Source organism: Cyrtonyx montezumae, unplaced genomic scaffold (genome assembly GCF_038088225.1).
Source record: "Cyrtonyx montezumae isolate F1298 unplaced genomic scaffold, pur_monq_1.0 scaffold_3, whole genome shotgun sequence".
In the NCBI taxonomy this organism is placed as follows: domain Eukaryota; kingdom Metazoa; phylum Chordata; class Aves; order Galliformes; family Odontophoridae; genus Cyrtonyx; species Cyrtonyx montezumae.
Genome location: NW_027072034.1, coordinates 99,402,658 through 99,423,939, shown reverse-complemented (window position 1 = coordinate 99,423,939; position 21,282 = coordinate 99,402,658). Strand labels below are relative to the sequence as shown.

At 36.5% G+C, this 21,282-nt stretch overlaps 1 protein-coding gene across 1 annotated transcript; it reads left to right on the top strand.

Annotated features, from left to right (window-relative positions):
- The first annotated feature begins 497 nt into the window (after positions 1–497).
- On the top strand, positions 498–5,393 carry MGST1 (microsomal glutathione S-transferase 1). Its single transcript, XM_065742536.1, has 3 exons — positions 498–845; positions 2,687–2,781; positions 4,786–5,393. Exons 1-3 carry the CDS (start codon positions 720–722, stop codon positions 5,030–5,032), a joined length of 468 nt encoding a protein of 155 aa, XP_065598608.1. The 5' UTR covers positions 498–719; the 3' UTR covers positions 5,033–5,393.
- The last annotated feature ends 15,889 nt before the right edge of the window (positions 5,394–21,282 follow it).

Below are 21,282 nucleotides of genomic sequence, written 5' to 3'. Positions count from 1 at the left end.
GCCTCACTGGAAAGAACTAGCATTAGCTTAAACCTCCCATGATAAAAGCATAAATAGTTATCTGCTTTTTGTCATTACAGCTTAATCTTTGCTCGTAAATCATGCTAAAAGCAACTTCTATGAACTAGGTCTCAGAGGAAAAAATGCACGTTAACTCAGTTTGCTCAGAAGTTATTGCTAGGTAGAAAGACAGCGATTAGTTTGAAAACTGAAATGCAGTTATAGTTGTGTCATTTTGCAAGAAAAAGGCAATACAAATTTTCTTCTTTAAGCACTATATATTATGTCATCACACTCTTTGTATCCTGGTAATTGCTTAGGGAAATTTGCTGGTTTAGATGATGGTCTAAAACTGGTTGTGTTAATTGAAAAGTATTCTAGTTCGAATAGATTTTGTATTATGCTAAATATTTTTGTTATTAAAATTGACAGTTTAATAAGCCTATGCAACAAAAGAGAGAAATAAAATGATAATAATTTATCATCTTAAGGTATTAGGTCATGTCATTCTGGAAGTAAATTGGGGAAAAATAAACTTGTTTGAAGGGACTTTTTTCAGGGATCCAAAGTTATGTTATCATTGCGGTGATACTAAAAAAAAAAACACAAAAAACAACAAAACAAATCCATTCTCTCAGTCCTGTTGTCAGACCTTGAGGTTACTCTAATGTCAGTCTAACTTAAATATTTTTCAAAGGTCATCAGTGAGAAGTGGAGAAATGGCTAAGTTGACCCAGCTAATTGACAATGAAGTCTTCCGTGCTTACGCTACCTATGCAACTATTGTTCTTCTAAAAATGATGCTAATGAGCCTTATAACTGCATACTTCAGAATCACAAGAAAGGTAAGAAATAGGGAATACTGTCTGGTATTACTATGAGACTGTCTCCTGCAGTTGCATTTGACTTACTCTACCATTCTAAAGCACTTCTGTTCCTCTTAAATAAGAATTTTTCATAACTGTTTATCCACTGCCTTGTGTATAACACTGGTGTCCAGGGTACCCAATTTGTAAAGCAAATAAAGTGTGTTGTGAAGCCATGTTGTGAATAACCACCCAATAGGGTCAAAAAGGGCATGTGGGTTAGATTTTTATGCATCTATAACCCTTTCATCCAGTAATTCTAAAGCTTTTTACATTCCCTAATTGTTTTAGCCTTCCCATTTCATGTAGGTCATAAAAAAAAAAAAGAGAGGCAGGCTAAAAGTTTACATGGATTCATGGATTGATGATTAGGCTAGATAAGCACATGAAAAATACATTGAGGTTTACTAAGAGATGCAGGAGCTGCATCTGGTTTAGGAAAGAGTGCTCATTGAAAGTATTATGTAGTTTGCCCTGTTCTAGTGGCTGCTGTTGGAAACATTTGATCGTGAGCTGAAAGAGATTTGGATTTGCCCCATGTGATTGCTCTTAGGAGATCTGCTTCTACAAGACAGTGTGTGCTTCAATGAGTTTATTGCAGTCCTTTTGTTGAAATGTGGTGTTTTATTCTTGCTGGGTGAAAGAGAAAACAATTGAATTACACTTTTGTTCAAGATTTTACTCGGTGCCTTTGAGGTCCTAGAAGAACATTTGAGCTACTGTGGATTTCAAAGAGCTCTCCAGGTCTTCACTACAGCTTAATATTGAGTCTAGTAGACCACACAGACTCTATTTTGTTCAAAATAGAATGTATATTTCTGCATTGTAATCTTGTTTCCTATTGCTCTTTCAGAAGAGCAGTTGCATAATCTAATGAAGTCCCTTAATAATGCTCATACTGTGCTATGATCCATATGTATGCACGTGGCAATAGGACCTTAATTAAGTTGGAGTACTTGCTTTTCTTATGATGGGCAGTAATACTACATACAGACAAATTAGTAAAGTATTTTTCATTGCTTACTTGAAACAAAACAATTCTAAGGTAGTAAGTAATAAAATTTTAAGAAAAAATGGAGGAAAACAGTTAATAGAGGAAAAGAGGTCTCCAGAATTTTTAGGAGATGGAATGTTCACAGCAAGTTATCAAGACTGTGTGAGAAAGCAGTCATGTAGTTCTCTTAAAATCCCAGAGTTTCCTTCACTTAAGCCTACACAGTCTGTACAGTTCACAGACTGTGTTACCATGTCAGCAAGGAGACATCTACTGCGCTAACTGAAATGAATAGTGTTTTTAAATGATGACTAACAATATTGGAGGTCGTGGGGGGGGGGGGGTTATATAAATGGCAAAGTTTGTACCTAAGATGAAAGGGGGAGGCAGTCATAAATGAGGTTGTGGATAAGTCTCTTGGATGCTCTTCTTGTGTGGACTTCTGAAGAATGAAGGAATCAAAAATGGCTTTCAGATAATTGGTCAAGAATAGTGAAAAGGAGTCTTAGGAAGTACGAGGAATAATTCTGCCTTTCGGGTCCCTGTATCCCTTCAGCCCACTGGCATTGCTTCAGTCATCTGCCATATCTGTACATCTTCTAATAAGGAATTGTCCACGTGTGTAAATTACATGTATTTATCAGCATGTGAGCTGCACTCAGGCTAGGTTCACAAAATCAGTAATCCATTCAGTGATGTGCTGTGTGCATATAAATGCAGGTAAGTTATGTGGGGTTATAGATAGAATGACCTCTGTATCAAGCTGCCTTGACTAGAAGAAGGATCCTTTCATCTAGTGTCGCTTGTGTGTTTTCATTTGGAACAGGCGTTTGCCAACCCAGAAGATACAGCATCATTTGGTAAAGGTGATAGTGCTAAAAAATTCCTGCGGACTGATTCAGACGTTGAACGTGTACGCAGGTAATGCATGGAAGTATTTAAAAAATCATTTTAAATAGCAGAATAGTACTGAATCAAGGAACTGATTTCATCACATTCTCTTTGGCAGACCTGTCTGTGTTCTCTGTCGCGATACGTAGTAATCTATTACACTAATTTGTCCAGGTGAACAAACTATTACACATTCATATGGTCAGCAGTCATACTAAAAGTAAGAAGTCATTGTCTTGCTATAGGAGCTCATTGTTAAATAATATCCTGACTGCATGGGGAAAGCAGTGAAGAGATGTAAAACATGATTGTACGTTGATTTATTGTGAATCAGTGTATGTTAAGTATAAATCATTTTTCTGTATAATCTGAGCATAAATTGCAATAGTTACACCTTTTATTAAAGTGTAAGGGAAGTAGGGGAAAACTTGAATGCGTGAATGTGAATGAGCTGTTCTCATTAAAGCCATCGTTTAAGATGATCTAGAAGATAAGGATCAACTCTGATTTCATAACGTTGCATCCTTGCAGTGTAGTTCCATGAAGGCTGATATATTTCTGAATGGCTCTTTTGGATTAAAATCTGAGTAAGAAGAATCTCATCTCAGTATGCAGTAAAGATGTTTTGAGCTTTCCTTCTATCCTCTGTTGCTTGAGGAATTGTTAATTGTTTAATTTGCTAGTTGTTAAATGAAAATAGGCATTTCTTGTTGATGAGTTATCTTCTAATGTTTGTGGATTTTAAGAAGAAACCTAAGTTGGTATTAATTTTAAGACTGTGTCCCTTTGACTTAAATTATTTTGTTAGAGAAGTGACACCTCACAGTCTCGGTTACACAGATTCGTGTTTTATATGATACAAAGCCTTTGCTGCTACTTTTCAGTTGCCCAGAACTAGTAAATTGCCCAGAACATGGCTCTAGTTTCTCCACTGATGTTAGAGCATCCATTTTTTTCCTACTAGGAATGACTCTTAATGATATACTCTTCCCTTTTCCAACCTTCATGACAACAGAGAATGTTGCATAGATTTAGCATGGCTTGTCTTCTGTGTAAGTGACTGAAATGTGCTGTCTTCTATGGTTATAGAAAAGGCATTCCTTTTTCCACTGTACTTCTTTGGAAAAAAAATTGCTGGAGGATATGTTTTTTTGCAATGATATATGAGTTCAGAAGGCAGCTACAAAATGCCACTGTGTTCTGTTTCTAGTTGGCAGGGAAACTTGACATAATTTCTAGTGCTTAGAAGTTTTTTTTCAGTCAGCAAATGTGGCTAAAATTATAGTTTATCTAAAGAGGTAAAGGGAACAGGAAATGTTTAGGAAGAGCTGTGAAAGGATACCTTGAGATCTGGATGTAAGTCTCAAGACATTCTTAGTAAATTATATTACATTTTCAAAATTTCAAATGTTTTTCAGCTATGTTAGTACTTAGTTGAGGAGAAAATGAGCCAGAAGTGTAGCTGTCGTACCTGTTAGATGCTTAAAAATAACATTCTTCAAAATGATTGAAGCTCATGAAGTTTTGCTGTAATTTTTTCATATATATAGTGTTTCATGTTTTCTTTAGAGAATCTAGAAAATGGGTTGATAAGATTGGAGTAGACCATCTGGTCTATGAAGTCCAATAGTTGCAGTCACAGCCAACCAGTTAACTGATGTTTGGTTGTGGGAAGCTACAAGAAAATTCCAGCTGTTGTCTTCTTTCTTTTGATGCATTCTTGCACATCAAGTTGCACTCATACCTCATGTAAGTCCTTAATACTACTAAGATCATGGAGGAAAATAAAGACCTTACAGACAGATTATCAGAAGTGTGAAAATGTGGAGTGCAGCAATAGAGACCAGAGCAGTGTCGGGTAAACATCCTGAAACTGTTTCAATGTCTGAATTGAGTTCCCGCTGCAGAGGAAGCCAACAGTAGTATCAGGGCCTTAACAGTAGAACACTTTGAAGATGCTAAAAAACAAAGGCTTTTGAAGTGTTTTATGCAACAAAATGTAACTCTGTAAAACAATTTTGCTTCTTTCCCCAGAGGCCACTTGAATGACCTTGAAAACATTGTCCCGTTTTTTGGCATTGGACTGCTGTATGCTCTTAGTGGCCCTGACCTGTCCACAGCCTTGCTGCATTTCAGGATCTTCACTGGGGCAAGGATCCTTCACACTTTCGCATACTTGATTCCACTTCCCCAGCCCGGCAGAGGTTTGTCTTGGGCAGTTGGGTATGCAGTTACCATCTCAATGGCATACAAAGTGCTGAGTAAAGCATTGTACCTGTAGCTGGATCATAGCCTCTGTGCATCATTCAACATTTCATGCAAAGTTTCTGGTGGTTAGTGTTTTTAATGAGCTGTCACAAGTTTTACAGAGTGACGAGTTCGTTTTTCAGCAGAGGCTTTTCATTCCTGTTTAAAATATTTCTTTTTGGAGAGAAAAAGATCCCTATTCCTGTATTCCCTGTTCATGGACTGTGCTGCCAAAATGTTAGATTGAATGTTCTGTTTGCTATTTGTCAAGTGCTTATGATTCTAAACATACGATGATGCTGTATTGATAGCATGTGTGGTAATTTTCTACGGATGCACTATTTTTGGCTGTAGCTCTGAAGTTGAAATCAATAAAGACAAGATGAAAAAAAAAAGGGTGTTTGAATTTTTGTTTTCATTTTGACACTTATAACTGCAGCCGGCAAATAGAATGTCACTATGTATCAGTAAGAGATTTCCAATCATACAGTTCTTTGAAGAATGCTTACCTTAATAATAAGATGTAGCCAGTAATGCTAGGCTTGTTGTAAAAAATCTTTGATGGAATTGTTGTTTGTGTAATCCACTTCGGGATTAAAAAATGCAAACCGTTGTAGCTCCATTTCACTCAGATGAATAGATTAAAGAAAAAAGAAAGATATTTGGGTTAAACTGATGAAATTTTGAAGTAATTATTTTTGTGGAAGTTACGCCATACATCGGTTTTGTGACTGGATAAAGCATAGATCCTTTGTAGAAGATCTTTTCTTCGTTGTTGAATAAATTCTTCATAGAATGAATGACACTTGCAAATATAAAGTAATTCAGAACTGAATATATAATTAGTTTGTATGTCACACAGTCATAAATATGTCGCTGATAGAAAACTTTGCTCTTTGCTTATATCTTTCTGTGATGTGTTAGTTTGAAGTATTGTCCTTAAAGGATTCTTTCTGGTCTTGTTTGTTTCTTCCTGTAGCTATGGCTTAAATGGTAGCATAACATTTCAAGGAACAAAAATAACCTAGAGAAGACTTAATATCTGGTATGCTGGTCATTGATGAGTTTTAAATGGAAGAATGGGATGTTAAGCCACCAACTATCTTGGGTAGTATGATTTTAACGATGTAATATTTCCCATCAACCCTTCTTACTTCAAGGAGGGCTGGTGGTGGCAAGAAAAGGGACCAGGCCAGGGCCTTGAGGTCTAAACCAGTAGTTGTCAGACTCAATTTACCATCTCAGATTGATCTGCCTGTGACTATTCTGCCTCTTTATGTTGTAATTCCAACATCTGTAACTGTATTTTCCTCATTTCTTTGTACCTCGCCTCTTCCTTCCTGTCTTTCCATCCATTAAAAATTGGAAAAGTGGCCACCGTATAGAGGTGACCACTTTGAATTCAAGCAGCAGAGCATGTCTTCTTCTCTAGTGCCAAAAAGGTGCTTTTTTGGTGGAATGAAAAACTCAGAGTACCAACTTTCCGACAGAGGGATTCTTAGTAGGCTTTTACCCTCCTAATTTTAAATTTTTCTCATTTTTTTAAAATGGATTCTTGCTCTAACTTTTGAATTTTTCTAGTATGCCTGCAGCAGCAGCACTAGGAAAGCAAAGATCCACACATTCAAATAATTCAGTTATTTAATAATGCCTTATCTTAACCATCTAACAGCAACGTGATCCTAAGTTTAAAATAGGACTTCATTTAAAGGCACGTTAAGAGATGCAGACATCACAAGTTGTCCACCAGGAGTGATGCAGCCCAGTCATCATCACAAAATATATTCAGGAGCAGCTTTTAACTCCTTTTGCATCAAGCTTCTGTAGAATTCTCATTCTAAAGAGAAATACTTGGAGCGTGTCTTTATTTCCTCATCATTACATTTGAAACAAAGCTTGTTTTAAATCCCTTCCATTTGCTCAATGTTATCAACGCCCTGAACACTCACTATGTGCTGAGAAGTTGAGAAGATAAACAGAAACCCTTACAAATACCTAGAGTAATTCAATATTATTCTGTGTTTTTCTTGCATTTATTTTAAACTTACATTTTATTTTCCCTTGCTCCCACAAACACCATCTGTGCATCTGGGTGGGGGTACGTGCTCAATCTGTGAAATCTGCCTTAGCAGATTCGATGGAATTCTGACTGCCAGCTCTGTGGAAATATGTTATGTAGGTTGCTCTGAAAGTAATGCCTCCTATTTATTTCCATGGAAACTACTTTTAAAATATGTCAATGAGAATATAGGACAGAGTTTTTCTGTTACAAAATCACTAAATGAAGTAATCTGTAAGTGAAGAAGCAACTGGTTGGTAGGCTGCTTTTGTGTTGTTGACAGTAGCAAAGTAGAGAAAAGGCCAGAGCTTAGGAGAGACGAACCAATGCCCTGAAGGCTTCATTTCAGTTCCTTATGCTTGTTATTTCTACCACTTGTAGGCAGCTAGAGAAACTACAAGTTTCTTTTCTCTGTACATTTATTCCTGACATTTTATATTCTTTCTTTTCTAATATGCATTGCGGTTCAAAGTTGCTCTAACAGTTGACCAAAAGGTACTTTAAAATGCTGGCTGACTTATCTTTACTTAGTTGGGTTCCATTCGGAGTGAATTCCATGTTCTGCTTCCTTTTTAGAAGTATGAACATGCGAGCAACTTCTTGGTTTAGATTTCAGCTCTGTGAGTAAATGCTTATGTGATCTTAGACAATGTTAATTTGTCCCGGTCATGGCTGCAGATAGATGTGCTGTAATCCCTTGCTGAGAAAGCTGGTGATTGTCAAAAAAGGGTTCTGAGCAGGGCCTTGCCACCTGAGCATAGCTTTGTGTCCTGTCATAACAAAACAGGTGTTTAAAACTATAAACAATAACATTGGATACTTCCTTGAATTTCCGGAATAAAGTCTATGTCAACTGCACTGCCTTCAGGGTACTTACTTCAAGAAAGTGATTTGATGCTCCTGAAATTGCATCTCATCAAAATAAAGGAGAATAAAAGCTTAGGCTTCTTCCTAGTTATTACAGAAGTAAATTCAGTCTAGATATTTGATGAACATTGCTTGCAACGTATATCCTTCCTGAAGGCAAAATAAATAAATAAAGACTTTAGGAATGGCCTTTAAAAAGTAATTAGAATATTCGCTGTTATTAATCAAACTTCTTTTTTAAAACATTTTTCATTTCAAAGCTGAAGTTAAGACAAACCTTTCTCTTTTCCATTGCTGTACAAACCTTATCCTCTCATCTGAGATCACAGAGCACATCAAATGCTCTGTGAAAAGTTGTATTGACATACATTAGAATACTCATGATTAAATAGCTCCAGCTGATGGATGCTTATCTTTGTGACTCACTTTAAGTGAAACAAAGTGGTATTAATTAAATACTGATTTTAGAACTTCCAAAACCTGTTTAGTAATTCTTGCTCAGAGATTTTGAAAACTAAAGTTGATCATTACCTCCTTCAGCCTGACCTCTAGTGGAAAATATACCATGGAATGGCTGCCCTTGCGCTGAGGTTAGTTTTAATTACAGCATGTCTTCCAGAAAGGTGTGTGATCTTTATTCAGAGACATTAGGAATCAGGCATTGATCCACATCTTTCTTTGACTTCTCTCTGAAATGTGCACACACACAAAATCTAGTCTTTAGAAACAGGATTTATTTATTAATTTTAATTACGGCACTAGTAGAAATATTGTGATGCAAGGAAGAATATTAAATATCTTGAACAGGTGTTTTTCTCCTACAAAGCATCCTGTTCTTTCCTGTTCACTCTTAGAAAGATAAAAATAATGCCAAAAAAATAAAATAAAATAAATTAGGATCTCTTTCCACATGCACAAAAATACTAGTGTTCTGTTTTAAAAGTAGGTATGAAAAATAGGAATTATGTCTATTTTTAATATATAATATTGCTAATTAATTGGGCTTAGGAAAGTATATTATGTTGAATATGTGCACAGAAGACTGTGTCCTACGCAAATGCATGCAGTGTATGAAGTAACCATGATCTTGTGTCATAAATTGTAACTAATAGTATTGTGAGGTAGGGCATCTCTTGCTAGCCTGGAGTGAAACATACTGAAGTGCACACTTATGAAAGAGTGGAAAATGACATCTCTGGCACACTTTTCTTCAAAGCCTACTGAGGTGTATGTTAGATGAGCAGGGGAATGGTGGCTGACTTGTATTAAGTAGTCAGCTTCCATGTCTTGACATGGCATTTCCAAATTCTGACCCGTGTGCCAGGTTGCTGCTTCCTTTGCCATGGAAACAGATTTGAGAGTCATTTATTTTTGTACATTAAAGCGTGTTATTTTAGAAATGGCCACATAACCTCAGTAACAAAATTCTTTCATCTCTAGTTCTTTGCTGGTGGATCCCAGTGTGCATCACCACTGACAGTTAGCATCTTTCTTTTATTCTACATCTTACATGTTCTGGTGGACTTTTGAGAGTGCATAAGAAGAGTTTCAAGAAGCCTGCCTGTCTTAAAGAAAAAAAAAAAAGAGAAAAGAAAAAGAAAGGGGTAGTGTTTGTCTCATGGGTATTGCTTGTCCAGTGAGGAGAATAAATGTAGAAGGTAGTGGCAGTCCTGTAGAAAGAATAAGGAGGAGAAAAAGAAAAAGTGAAAGGAGAGGGATATTTTCATGATAGCTCAGTGCAGCACGAAGTAGCAGACTCAATGTAGCCTACTAACTGAAGATTAATAGGTTAGGCATTTTCAGAGAGGTAGGCAGCATTCTGCTTCTTCAGTTCCATTTTATAGACTCGTTATCTTAAGTGAAGATAAATTCATGTTTAAGGATGTTTTTTCTTGTACATCCAGTCATTGTATATCTGCAAAGAGGATTATTAATACACCAAATCAGAATGGATACGACCCATTGGCTGGCTGTTCAATCAGCTGCCTCTTAAGGAACCTGTGTGGCATGCAGACCACCTTAAGAGATAGGAGTTGACATGTAATTACAAACAATAGCTTATCTTACTGTCTCCATATTAATAGCACACCTTCAGCATTGGCAAAGATGATTGTTTTTGTTTTGTTTTTGTTTTGTTTTGCATTGAAATTCGCGTATGATACATGCTTGCAAATTTATGGTAAGGTTTCCCTTTTCACTGCCACACGTTCATGGAAAGTCAGAAAAGTCCTTCAGAAGCAAAGGTGAGTTTTTCTAGGAGCTGAACAGAAAGAGTTCAGCTCTGTAGGTTGCTCTGTGTTTCTTGAAAGAATTTCTGTGCTTCATATCTGTAACCCTCAATTTAGCGAGGAACTGTAGGGATCAGTATAAGTGGAATTGCCACAGAAGTGCTCAAGGTAGGTTACCCTTCCTAACTTTAGGTATCTAGTAGACCTCTATATCATTGCAATAAATCTAGAAGTTCAACTGTTTCATCTTTTGATAGAAAATGACACTTCGGTTTTCTGTAACTAGTTTGCAGTTGTATTTTAATGTGCGCGTCTACAGCCATAGAATACAAAGTTCCTTACCATGCATCTTTCACAACAAAGTAATTGTGGTCCTTCTCGGGAGCTGCATTTTTGACAAGGAGCAGCTGCCCAGCATGACTCTTCTAGAAGAGGCCAGTGGAGAAAGTTGCACCTTATCACCAGTAGTGTCCTTAGTCTGATATGTGTACTTTTCATGCCTTAGGCATACTGATATTTGTCAGATTATTTTATTATGGGCTTTAAGTTCATAGTACTCTATTCAGATATCTGTCTCACTGTGGAAGGCCCAGCTATAAACTGGTTTCTTTTTTTCACTTTTTCATCCCAGCTGTTATCTTCAGGGAAGGTCCTACTTCTGCAGTGTATGTGCTCTTCATGTGAATGTCTCTTCTGTATGCGTAAAGGGTGTTTTTGTAAGAAAGATTCAGTTTGTTACAAATTCAGGTAATCTTTTATGCCAATGTTAACTGGGACTCTGCAGCTAGTGCTACTTAGCTCTACTGTTTTCTTTCCAGCAGCTCAGAGTTTGTTGTTGATTTCTGCTCGTCTGTTTGGAAAGAGTTTAGTACTACTGACCTGCCTTGCTACATGACAGATGGCTTAATTTACTAACATTTCATGAGCACCTCATGATGATTGCGATGAAATGTTCACTTTTGGCACTAGCTCTTACTGTTTGCTGAATTTTTGGAAATTTTATTAAATTGGAATTTAGTTTTAGTTTGCTCAGTCCTTCTGTGCATTTTGATATATCTATTGACTTTCAAGGTAAATGAAATTTGTTTTCCTGGTCTTAGTTTTCCACTTAGTTCTGCTGATGAAAACTAGGGTGTAGCTTCTTTCTTTGTGTCTGGAATTCTGTGACAGAGATGTTTCTTTAAGACCTTTTCATTTATAATTAGTTCATTTTGCGTAATTGGCTTTTCTTAGAAGAAATCCAACTTACTTAAATGAGTGATTCTTAGCTCTCCTGTTTTGCTTCATCTTTCTGGTTTGCCAAGATGGAGTTTAGTGTTAAGTATATAGCCATTATTAAGGTTTTGTATGTTAGAAAATAATGGAATGGTCAGGGTTTATAATTATTATTTAATTTCAGTCTTCTCTTCAACCTTCCTTCATTGCTGATAAAAAACTAACTATTCTCTCAGGTCTGTAGTCATGGCAGTAGTTTTTTCTTCCTTTCACTATTGCTTAATTTCGTGCATGGTACCACTAGATGTCCCTCTTTGGCTTTTTTATTAGGATTCTGATCTGGGCTTGTGAAGAATAAAGTAGCTGTGTTCTATAACTCTGGCAGGTTGAGTTGTAGGGGAAAAATATTTTGCTAGCTTTAAAGAAGTAATCTGTAATGGATATTAAGGCTAACTACTGTCTCCTTGTACTAAAAAGCCTTCATGGGGAAAGTGACCTCTGTGAGAACTGTATATTTAACCTATGGCTGAAGCATTAGAATGTTTTGTTTTGTTTTACTTTTTAAATTAATAGGCACCAAATGACTGCAGTCTCTAAATTCTTCGACTGAGTTTTCTATGAAGCTATGCAATTTTTCTTTTATTTGCCTGCTATTGGTTTTCTTAAGCAAATACAGGTTATGATTTGTATTTAGTATTTAGCAGCAGGGTAATCTGAGAAAAAACTGAGGCTGTTCAAAATACTTTAAGTAAAGAAGCAGAAACAAAACTCAGAAGCTGTGTACATAGAGCTGACAGAACCCTGTTACCTGTTCAGCCACAATATCCAATAGAGAGACCCAATGCAAATAATTTTATTGAAAACATCTCAGTAGTTACAGAGTTCAGCTTGGGAATTGAAAGGTGTTATAACAAAACGTTGCTTTTATTTAATACAGAACTGGGATGCCCTCTAAAGTAATGTCTACGCAGCAGATTTACTTGTCACACCAAATGCCAGGGAAGTGGTGGGGGGCATCTTTGAGTGAACCACTTGGCACAGAGGTGGAGTACAGTGTCAGCATAATGAATGGGACTTTGCTTGGATGGAAAATATTTTAAATTGAGTTTTTTTATTTAATGGATTTGAACTTTTCATGCCCAATTACCTTTTTTTTTCTTTTTTCTTTTTTCTTTTTTTTTTGCTGAAAGAGAACAATAATAATAATAATAAAGTGCAAAGGTTCACTTTCACTCTAGAAATGGGAAATATGCTTGGAAAGCTGTCAAAAGACACAGTCAGATCTCAGGAGCGTGGAGTAAGGTAGCAAATACTCTGCAGTGGATGTGCATCACCTTCTTTTGTGGCTTTTTATGTCCTTGTGAATGGTATTGTGACAGGTTGAGATGAGTCATACACAAAGATGGATGTCAACAAAGAGTTGGTTAGGATTAGAGAAAGTATATGTCCTTGCAAGGTGGTTTATATGATTTTCTTAATTTGTTCAATTAAGTCTTATGTATGCAAGAGTTAGAGAGAAATCTGCAAAATGAGGTTAGTGAGATTTACAGAAACCACTCCTGCATAAAGAGAAGTAAATCCTTCCCAGAAAAAGCTTAAAACATCCTGTAGCAGGAATGTAAAGAGGATGAAGAAAAGCAACAACACCTATTAAATCAGATGAATCTTGGAAATAATAACCTGTTTTAAGTAAACTTTTATTGCAGGAGTTTTTAACTCCAGGCATGTGTGCATCTAGAAAGAGAAGCTTAGCCAAAATGTATTGACCTGATAAATAAAAATGTACTTTTATGAGTGAATGTAATGAGTAGGCACACATCTGTATGTTACTTGTAAGTTCTCATCACCATGATGTCTAGGTAACAACTATTGACTACAGAACTGATTCAGAGACCAGTGATTCAATGAAAAGAATCCCACTGACTTTCACAGGCTTTGTGCCTAGACAAGTAGTCTCAATCACATTTCCTTCATTTAATTAAGTATGTTCACAATAGAGACTGTATTAGACTATTTACTGCAAGCAACAGATAAAATATTGTATTGTAAAATCTCAGGAAAAAGAATGACACCAAAACTGTTAGGTAGTTGCCACCTTACTTCAGGTTTAACTCTGCTATAACTGTCTCTGGAAGAGGCTGGTCCATTGTTTACTTATTCTTGATCACAGCAAGAGCTGTATTGATGGTTGGCCTTTGACTTGGCGTTACTGATGGCTCATATGGTGCAATCCTCAGCAGGGAACATAAGAGAGCACCACTTTAAAATGGTTCCTGCTGGCCATGTGGTGCTGTTTTGTTCTGTACACTGCTAAAAGGGACACTGTCAACTTGAAATCTAGTCAATTAAAAACAAACAGGCTAATAGGAGCTTCATGTCCCCAAGTCCTTTTGCCATTTTCTGGGAGTTTGCAATCAAGAGGAGCCTATTTTAAGTGTATTTTTCTTATTCATGTTTGTCATTTATTTTATTATTTTTTTTTTTCCATATGTATGCATGTATGTTTGTGTGTAAAATATGAACCATGCTGAGGGAACTACTTGGTACTTCACTGGAATGGAAATGAAGGAGTACATATGAGTAAACACAAAGAAAAAATAAATAATCTACATTTTCTTTGCATATTTTACAAAGTAAGAATAAAAGTTACTTTAACTTTCAGTTACTAAAGCTTTTTTTTTTTTTTTCTGAAAATGTACATGGAATGATCTTGGCAGTGAAATAGATAAACTGAGTGGGGTTTTTTAGGAACCAAACAAGTAGTCATTTAAAAAATTACATAGAATTGTAAGATCTGAATAAACATTTTAAAAATTCTTTCTGAAAGAGTCTGAACAGAAAAGTCAATAGAATTTCTCTGAATAGTGAAATCAAAACATTACTTTGTAAAATATTACAATTATTTTTACAACGAACACAATAGATATTCTGTACACAACAGCTAACATTTAACTGTGCTTACATAAACTTCTTTTTCATCTACTACCACCCCATCTGGATAGTTCTGACTTAGGTCTAACTTTTAAACATCTGCATAAAATTGGAGTCTGGAGTAGCTCAGGAAGGTCTGAGTTCAGTCAGACAGTGGGTTGTGTATTGCAGAATGCCACAGAGGCCAGACAGCGCTCATTGTTAGGGGTACTGAGGATCAAGGACTGCAGTGGCAATCAGCACTTCAGTGCAAGTGTGGTGGTCACAGCTGGTGATATGGGATATTTCAATGTCAGGACATTTTCTATCCAGAATTCCAGGTGACACCTAGAGATCTACCCAAGTACCTTCAACAAAGGCAATGCAACTTGTGGATGACAGATACTGAAGACAAGTGACTGAATGACAATTGAGATAGCAATACTAATCTCATTCATATAATAAGAGACCCATCACACAATTAAAATAGTTTTTCAGCTGCTAGCACAACTACTGCTTCTCTTTAAGCTCAGATATAAACTTTCTCACTCATCTGTTTTGAAGCACTGAAGTGAGAGTAGCAAACATACTGGAGATGGATGTGAGAGCCTCGTATTCTCCAAGGTCTCGGTGCTGTCAGTGAACTCGGTGTGGGCAATAGAGGGTCCATTGCAATCCTGGCAGAACTGGTTGATGGAGTATTTAATGATACAACACTTTTTTTAGTAATGTGTCTCATTTGGACACCACAGCACATCCTGTTTGTATTTCATCTCCTTTCCTTGGTGCTTTATCTATGTCTACTACTTTTGCATTTTGACCCAGGGGACTTTTATTATAATCATTTGCTCTTCCTACCTGAACTTTCTTGAACATACTTAATATTACTTTACTTGCGACTTGAACATATGGAACAGATATTTTTAGTTCTCACAGTTAGACTTGATTGCTTAAAAGATATATTTTTCTTCTTTCAAAGAAGGCATTTAAAATCTCCTATGTTTTCACATGCTACCCAGAAGGATATTTACTGTTGACCAGGAATGCATACAAAGTGAAACTGTTTTGATTTTTTTTTTTCATTTTTTCCTTCCTCTTCTTTTTTTTTTTTTTTTTTTCCCCAGCAGGACAATAACTGAGTTCAGTGAGTGAAGAAGCCCTGTCGAGTGAGGACTTGATGTTTTTACAGCCATCTGAGTTTACCTGGCCCAGTCATGAACTGTGCTCTGTAGCCCCATTAGGGAAGCACCAAATGCTGAGAAGTAGGTTTTATTAGCAGGGCCTTAATGTTTTGAGAATCTGATTACAAAACTGCTACATACCTCAGACAAAGAGTAACAATTGCTTGCTTCAGCTCATAAAAATTAAGAATTATAGCTGGAACACTAAAAGGCTATATTTCATCCTTTTTTATTGTTTGTTTGTTTTATTTTTTTACTTAGTTATGTAATATCACAGAATCACTTGGAAGGGACCTCAGGAGATAATAGAGTCTAACTCTTGTTAAAGCAGGTTCCCTACAATAGGTTGCACAAGTAGGCAACCAGGTAGATCTCGAATATCTCCATCGAAGGAGACTCCACAACCTCCCTGGGCAACCTGTTCCAGTGCTCCGTCACCCTTACCATAAAAAAAGTTCTTCTGCATGCTTCTCTGGAACTTTCTGCATTTAAGTTTTAGACCATTACTCCTTGTCCTATCACTGCACACCATCTTGAAGAGCCTGGCCTCATCCACTTGCCTTCTACATCCCTCTGGATACTTACAAATGTTTATCAGATCCATCCTCAATCTTCTTTTACCTAGGCTGAACAGACCCAAGTTGTTCATCCTTTCCTCAAATGGAAGATGCTCGAGGCCCTTTATCATCTTTGTGGCCCTCCACTGACTCCTTCTAGGTGATCCCTGTCTTTCTTGAACTGTAGATCACATGCACGTGCTTTCACACTGTGAAGTATGAGGTAAATGTTCAACCATAAGGTAAGAGAAGACGAGACATACTGACAAAAGGACAAATGACAAAGCAAAAATGTAGATGTGTTAACTTGGACTTGGAATCAGGAAAATGGCTCTACTGTGACATATGATGAGTTGAGCCACCTTATTTTCCTTCGTTTTTGTTTTTGTCACTTTTATTCTTGCCACCTTGAACAAGGACCTGTATTTTATTATCATAGAGATTTGTACAGAACCTAGCAAAACAAGATCATATTTGTGATGGAAGCTGCAATTTTAATTTGTTGCTATAGGTGGTACTGTAATATTAATAAATAAAATTAAAGAAAAAGGAGTAATGAGTGTGAACAATCAATAAGAAGAATGTTAGGAAACAAATGCTGATGTTTCATACTATCTAAGTTCCAACTGAGGTGATTTTTAAGATTGAAGGAGATGTGGTGACATTCATGCGAGAACTTTTAAACTAGAGCAAGATGTTTCATTTTAAGATTTCCACCAAACCTCGTAGAGCCATGGCTAGACCACACCCTACTCCTTTCTCCTGACCTAGTAATTGTGATGAATACCTGAGTGCTGTAGAAAAAGCTGTTGCAAGATTGACATAAGGCATGAAAGTTAGAAGTCACTTTTCAAAATGGAAAATGTTATACGTAACCAATAAAGTTTTGAATAGAGTGCCACGCAGAGTGTATCAAGACTTATCTCCAAAGTCTTCTTTAGCCTCATCTTGAACGGACTTTCCTCTCATCTAGCTTTTCTAGATCATAGTTTTTTACTCACGAAGCAGTACTGCTTAGTTTTGTTCCATTTTATGGTGCTGTGCTTTAAAGTCTAGTAATAGTAGTCATATAGTCCAGATAAGAGCCAAAACATAGTAAGGCTTGTGCACAAGCCCCTTCTGAGACAATTCTGTAAATCTCTCACTTAAAATTGTTAATTCTGGTGTATTTTACTTTGGCCAAACGTGTGAATGTCAGTATCAACCACTCCAGCTTTACCTCGGTTACTAAGTTTGGGAGTGCAATAGTGTAAATCAGTATTCAAGGCAGATGGATTTTCTCGAAGCTCCTATTCTGACTGGATAATGCTGACTGATCTTCTATAGTGGCATCCATAATAACACATTCTCAAAGAACATTTACTGTACAATGAAGGTGATTCTTTGAGAAGTTGAGGTCATCACAGGTCTTCTGGCTTGTCCTACAATGTCAGTGTTTGGAGTTCTTATGTATCATATGGGCTTTGAATTCCAAGAGAACAGATAGTGAAAGAGTGCCTTTTTCTTATGACTTTAGAAAGAATTAGGAAGGGCATGAGACATGCGTTATCAGCAGACATACTATGTAGAAATACCTAGTTAATTTTTATAGTTCTCTGCACCTTGATGGAAATTTAGACTATTTTCTGTCAGATAAGCAATGTTGGGGGGGTTGAAAGGAATTAATTTTTTAGCATGTCAAGGAAGACACCTGAAGTAAAAAGACATAACAAAGAATCATAAAATAATTTGCAGCTGGAGGGGACCTCTGGAGATCATCTAGTGTAATCCCCTTCTCAAAGCAAATCCAGACTTGAACTCCTCCAAGGATGGAGGTTCCACAGCCTTTGTTATCAAAAGTTAGCTACCACCAGAGTTTCTAAAAAGTTGTATAACCTTGTCTAAACCTTGTCACGAGGCTGCCTAAACTACAGAGGTGCAACTGTGTGTATATAAAAGAGTGGGCAAAAGGTGACCAAGAGAAAAGCCAGTAAAGTTTTTAAGGCCTAAGCTCCCATCTTAAATATTTGAGGTGTGTTGCCGTTCAACAGAGAACTACATTCTTTGTAATGCATCCAGAGTGCCATAGCATGGGGGTAAGGGAATACCTCTTGGGGAGGCTGGTAAATGGAAGGTCCAAAGGAACAAAACTAATTTCTCATGAATTTGTGCTAAACCATTCATAGGGAAAATGAGAATGTAAGTTCACTTCCCACCTGAACCATAGCCTTTTTTTTTTCCTTTAGACTGGTGATATTGGACCTGATTTAGAAACCATGAGTTACTTAGACATTCTTTGCTTAGTTGGAATTAGCCTTTGACCTTCACAGCACTTTGGTCCTTTTTGGTAAAACAAGGATTGCTAAACCTCTACCTGCTTTCCTAATACTTGTTACAGGATCTTTGAGACAGATAACTCTGTTAAGTGTACTGTATTTCCCTTGTATGCTCTGTAGTTTTTAATTTTAATAATAATAATAATAATAATAATAATAATAATAACAATATAACCATCTTTCTATATGTGATTATGCATTTCAGTATAGACAAAATGTAATAGAGAAAGTATTCCATAGTGTAAAATGTTTGTTGTGTAATCTGAAAGCTCTTTCTTTGTGTGGTGTGTACAGTTTTTCAGATATAGTTATGTTTACTCAGTGTTGCCTATAAAATATATTTTAACCTTCCCCTTTGAAATACATTCCACTGCATCACTATAATATCCTTGTGAAACAAATGTTTGGATTTTTTTTTTTTTTACAACCAAAACCCTCATTTCACAAGGCTTTATACAAGTGGGAAATGTAGTTAAGATTTATTTATTATGTAAAATGGCAGGGATTATTATGTTTATTACTTTTAAATTGCACAATGCTTTTACATTAGGATCAATTTTAGAACACAGGATTAGCTACTGTAACTACTGGCAGTTTGGGTGCCTTATTACCTTCTATTATATTCTGAAGTAATTTTCATTTATTTAATTTAAATTTCTGTCATTCTGCTTTTTCAAGCCTTAGTGTCTCAGTTTCTAAAAATCCAGTTGATGTTTTCTATCTACACTGCTAAAGAAGTGCTGTTATTAAGTGATTCGATGGCTTGTTTAGTCCCTTGACTATTCCAAGGTTCACTTTGCTTAATTTAACTACTATACTTGCAGCTCTGTTTCTTCTCCCCCCTCACCCGCCCCTTTTTTGTTCCTAATTGTTTTCGGAGTACTCAACTTCCTGTGGGGAATCAGTCAGCATGCCAGACTTCAAAGAACTTGTTACAGTAGACCAGTTTGGCGATATGCTAATTTAAGCCTATTTTTATATCATTGTACGTTGTTTCTACGCAAACAAAGATCATTTTGGACATTAGCTAGAGAGCAAGGTCTTTGGAGGTTTTTTATTATCTCTGATCTTGGTGGAAAAAAAAAAAAGAGAAAGTAACTCTTAGCAATTGGAGATGGAAAATACCTGTTGAATTCCATGTAATGCAACTTTCTCTTAATTATTTGCTTCATTTTATTTTCTTTGTCCTGGTCCTTCAAGTGAACTCATTTAATGTGAATTGGCTTTAAATCAGGGTAACTGAGTTACAGCTCTTACTGTATGACCATGGCACCGGAGATGTGAGGCTTACAGGTCCCGGCTATGCAAATAATTGTGGGTGCACAGAATGAAAATATGTGAAAAGTAAGGAACACTTAATGAAACAGTTTGGAACGCTGAATTTCTAAGAACAATGAAACAAACGTGTTCAATCTGTAAAGTTTATAAGTCTGGGCAAAAACATTGCATACATAATTGCATGCACATTTAGTGATACTGTTCAATTAAGCAATCAGGCACCTGACAGGTGACTCTAGGAAATGCATATGAAAATGAAGTACAAGTTTATTCACATATGCAATTTCATGACTGAACTGCTTAGAAGGATCACTGATTTGTGTTCCTTCATGGATGAAGTTACAGAGTGGTTTGGGTATAATCCAAGTATGTCTTTTTATGTGTTTTATGTGTTTTACTTTAATATCTGACATCATCTCAGTCAAGTCAATTAGGTCATAGTTCCAAGTTCATCTATAGTGGTTTTGAGTGTCATTGAATCATCTTACTTTCAAGATTTGGTCTGGATGCATCACAAAGCTGTGATTAGTGTTATTTCTGTTAAAATAACACACAGTTCATTGCCAGCTTTGTGCTTCATGCTGGTTGTAGTGTAGAAGATAGATGATCTGGCAAGAAGTATAACAGGATGACTTCTTTTAACAAATTTGAACTGGCAGAACAAGTTTGTTTTAGTTTGGTGGTTTGGGTCTGGAGAGCGTAGCATTTTTGTAATGTCATTAAAGGGTAGTGTCTTGCAGAACCACGACCTTGGATTTATCATCTGCTAGTAGCTGAGAATCTTTAGCTTTACACTGTGATTATTTGATGACAGAGAAAGAAATCCTTGCCAGATTCTATAAATCTTCAGTAGAGTCAGAATCTCATTCAGCAGTGCCACTAGCCTTGTGTAATCGATGTCTTTGCAGTTTTTGATTATGGTAATTTCATTAGTGATACTGTTCCAAAGTGGTACAGATTGATTTTTCGCAAGGGGAGCCTTGTATATAAGAAAATGACAGGAATTCCTTTATTCTCATAACCATTTTTCATAATCAAACTGTGGAACGTATTTTCAAAATGCTCTCTCCATTTAAGAAGGCACTTCTATGCTGGAGGACTTCAGGCATGAAAGGAGAGGCTACTATGTCAGCAGAGGCTGTTGGCAGAAGCAGCGTGCTTGTGGAATGCAGACAGGTCATAAAATGAAGAGTTATCAGGAATCTCTTGCATGTAACATATAATTTTTCTTTTAGAAGATGGTGAGCTTGAACTTAGTGTAGAGTGCTGCAACAAGGACCCTTATGTGAAGGCTGTGCTTCAGGCAGGGGGCTACAAAAAGAATTTATCTGTTTTCTGAAGAGGGAGCACTGTGCAAATGCTGGAAAGGCCATCGTGAAGACTAGAGCTGAAGATTCTCCATCTACTAGATGAATATTTATCTTGATCTTGTGGCCCAAAATCAGACTGGATTCTTAAGGATTTCCACAGAATGAGGTCTGGCCTTTTGCAAAATCACTCCGACTGATCTATTGCTGTGATTCGCAATGCTCCCTTTTTGGATGGGTGTGATCCAAAGGTGGTCTTTTGGTGCACAGACTCGACTGAGAAAAGGAAAGATATGTTGGTCAATTCCCAAATGAAATTTATTTGCATTTTCCTATTACAAGGAAAAAATGAAGGAGATGTATAAAC